Source organism: Liolophura sinensis, chromosome 3, assembly GCF_032854445.1.
Source record: "Liolophura sinensis isolate JHLJ2023 chromosome 3, CUHK_Ljap_v2, whole genome shotgun sequence".
Lineage (NCBI taxonomy): Eukaryota > Metazoa > Mollusca > Polyplacophora > Chitonida > Chitonidae > Liolophura > Liolophura sinensis.
This window is the reverse complement of record NC_088297.1, coordinates 2961500-2964760: the sequence shown is the minus strand read 5'-3', so window position 1 is coordinate 2964760 and position 3261 is coordinate 2961500. Positions and strand designations below refer to the sequence as shown.

General features: G+C 41.8%; 1 protein-coding gene across 1 annotated transcript; it reads left to right on the top strand.

Moving 5' to 3' along the window:
- Positions 1–440: 440 nt before the first annotated feature.
- LOC135464128 (protein usf-like) lies at positions 441–2637 on the top strand. Its single transcript, XM_064741620.1, has 2 exons — positions 441–560; positions 1867–2637. The coding sequence occupies exons 1-2, from the start codon at positions 487–489 to the stop codon at positions 2558–2560; spliced, it is 768 nt and encodes a 255-aa protein (XP_064597690.1). The 5' UTR covers positions 441–486; the 3' UTR covers positions 2561–2637.
- The last annotated feature ends 624 nt before the right edge of the window (positions 2638–3261 follow it).

The window sequence follows — 3261 nt, the reverse complement described above, 5'->3', positions numbered from 1 at the left end:
GTAATTTTAGCCTATTTACATCTAGATAATGAATTTTACATTAGCCTATTTACATGCACATGAGCCTATTTACATGCACATGAGCCTATTTACAAGGTACATTAATATCCACATGTAAATAGGCTCACGTGCATAGAAGCCTAGTACATAATGCTGACAGCACCGTCGTATAAGTGAAATATTAATATTATATATATATATATATATATATATATATATATATATATATATATATATATATATATATATATATATATGTGTGTGTGTGTGTGTGTGTGTGTGTGTGTGTGTGTGTGTGTGTGTGTACGGCGTGAAACACCAATCAAATAAATAAATAAATGAGATTGTGATCAAATAGATTCGCCCTATTATGTTCTAGGAAATGTACGAGTGCACGACTTGCGCGTCATATTGTACGTCGGTATTGGAGTCAAGGTCGGTATACCCTTCTGTTGTGTTTTGTCGGTTTGTCCTCGGTTAGGGAAGATGCAGGCTGCACGCCTTGTCTGCAGTTTGCAGCGGACTGTCCGTGGACAGGTGCTGAGATTTGCACCACTCAGGTAAGTCTGTAGATCACGTGACCTGTCCACAGGTTCGCCACAGGCGGTATCGGCAAGACTTGATACGTTTTACAACATCGTTCATAGGGCACTTTGATATCAGCCTGCTCTATTTAGAGATGGCAGATGTAAATATCAGTAAGCACAATGTGTACTGCAGGCTTTCAGGTCAGGTCGACTCAGCCAAAGTGTGTATATGATGTGTGCTTGAGTGACATATGATAAATACATCTGCTATTCTCCTGATACGCGAGCCTCCTTGGCTCAGTTGGTTATCCCAGCGTAATGAATCAGGAGCCTCTCACCAATGCGGTCGCTCAGAGTTCAACTCCAGCTCAGGCTGGCTTCCTCTCTGGCCGTACGTGGGAAGGTCTACCAGCATCCTGCGGATAGTCGGATTTTCTTGAGTACGGCGTAAAACGCCAATCGAATAAATATGGGTGTTCAGGACCTTTTCTCTTACATGATAACTGTCATGTAGAGAGCCATACGACGTAAACACCGCCTTCACCAGCTATACTGACTTCTCTTCAGACTTTAAGGTGCAGATGAACTACATGTAGCAAGAGCTGGATTCGAACCCACGACCTCAGTATCAAAGGCCTGGCGGTCGTTGCGACCCATGACTTTAACTTTATGAGCCTGTGAGAGCCCTGCCAGTAGGCCGTACCTGTACGTCTTTTCATTTATTGCAAGTCAACACATAAATAAACAGATAATTTCCATAGCCCACATGTTGAAAATATACAGGCCTATACTATTCTATATATGCCTGTTTTAATAATTACCTCAACAAATACTGAAATTTGAAATTTTATTAAATGTGTTGCAGATGAAGATAAAAGGTTGGTCATAGACCACAATATATCAGTATTACTATACAAATCACTGCAGTGTTAACTGAATACGGAGGTATAAAGAACGAAAGATACAAGTCTACACGTAGTTATAACTTCTTGAGTTCCCTGGGCAGCCCACTTCAGTCTGGTTAATGTTATATGGTAGAAAGGACGCTTTAAAACATGAAAAAGAAAGGACAACCTGAAACATAAAATGCTTTACTAATGCATGAGAATAACATGTATTGATACACAAGAAAATAGGGCAATGTTCGTGAAACGTTCTACTGTTGGAGTACTATTTCCTGGGGATGGCACAAACATAGTAGCTGAAATGTAGATGAATTCTGACTTCAATTCCTGAAGTTAGTTTCCTTTCTTTATGCCAAACTGGGCCCAGATCCGATAAACCACAAACCCCTCATATAAAAAAACGTCAATAATTAAACTATAATTTGTCTTTTCAGATGCATTCACCAATCCAAAATGGTATCTTTCGACTCTGCCAACAAAGCTGGTCGTTGCGAAGGTTTTCTACAGGGTGATCCGAGTCAGACAAAAGCAGGACTGGTTGTTTTGCACGAATGGTGGGGTCTCAATGACCAAATTCAAGAAGCGGCCGCAGAAATGGTGCTCGAGGGTAACCTCATGACGCTGATTCCCGACTTGTACCGAGGCGAAATAGCCAGTGACATGATAACCGCCGCTGACCTGATGACGTCACTCGATTGGCACGGCGCCATGGATGACGCGGTAGCTGCCGTCAAGTACCTCCTCTCAAACGGCTGTTCGAAAGTAGGTATCACCGGGTTTTCAATGGGAGGGGCGTTGTCCCTGGCAACCGCTGCAGTATCTCGCGAAATTTCGGCAGCCTCATCATTTTACGGGATCCCTATTCTCAGCCTCGCAGATCTGTCGGCAATAACAGTTCCTGTTCAATGTCATTTCGGTGAGCTGGACGAAATTGCAGGATTTTCCTCTTTAAAGGACGTTGAAATTTTGAGAAGAATTCTTAAAGCCGGTGAAGTACCTAACGACATTTTTCTGTACCCGGTCGGCCATGCCTTTACAAACCCGAACAGTGACACCTACGTCGAGTCTATTAGTCAACTGGCCTTGCACCGGCTTGTGACTTTCATGAAAAAACACTTGGCCACGTGACAGGATAGGTCGTCACAGTAATAAATACTAATAAAGACCTACATGTGTACATGTACATGCAAATAAATATGTGCGTTTATAGTGTTGCAGTAGTCGCAGTATTGTACAGAAAATGTGAGAACCTGCATGTTAATCCAATATTTATTATACTCTAAGTAAAAACTCACTGAAAGGCCATATTGTAAGCGTCAAAGCCGGGTCATGGCTATAGATGAGTGCGTGATTAAGATGCTGGCCTTCCAGTGTTGAATCCAATATCAAGCCTCGAGAATGATATCTTGGGAGATTCCATCGCCTTCATGCACTGTTTCCAGGTTCTTATTTGGATTACACACGATCGACAACATTCCTAAGGTCGTTTAGATGATCTTAGATATACGAGACTTAATTGAGATTACTCGCCTTCTATCATTAAGGTCATTTATAACATAGGTCTACGCATTTTGAGCTCGCTCTGCAGGTGAAAGTGAGAGCGTCACATGCGGGAAGCTTACTTATTGCCTAATAATTACCCCGGTTTCTTCGAGACAGAAAACTGACTGACTGTACATGTCAGCGAAATTTTCTTGGTTACGGAAAACTTAACTTTTGACTCATGAACAAAAACAAAAGTTTTTCCCCATGGTGTGATACGGTTCTGTCTTTGCTGGGAACTAATTCACAGTGTTATGCAAGCAAATTCACAGTCGAGTTGATTGTGT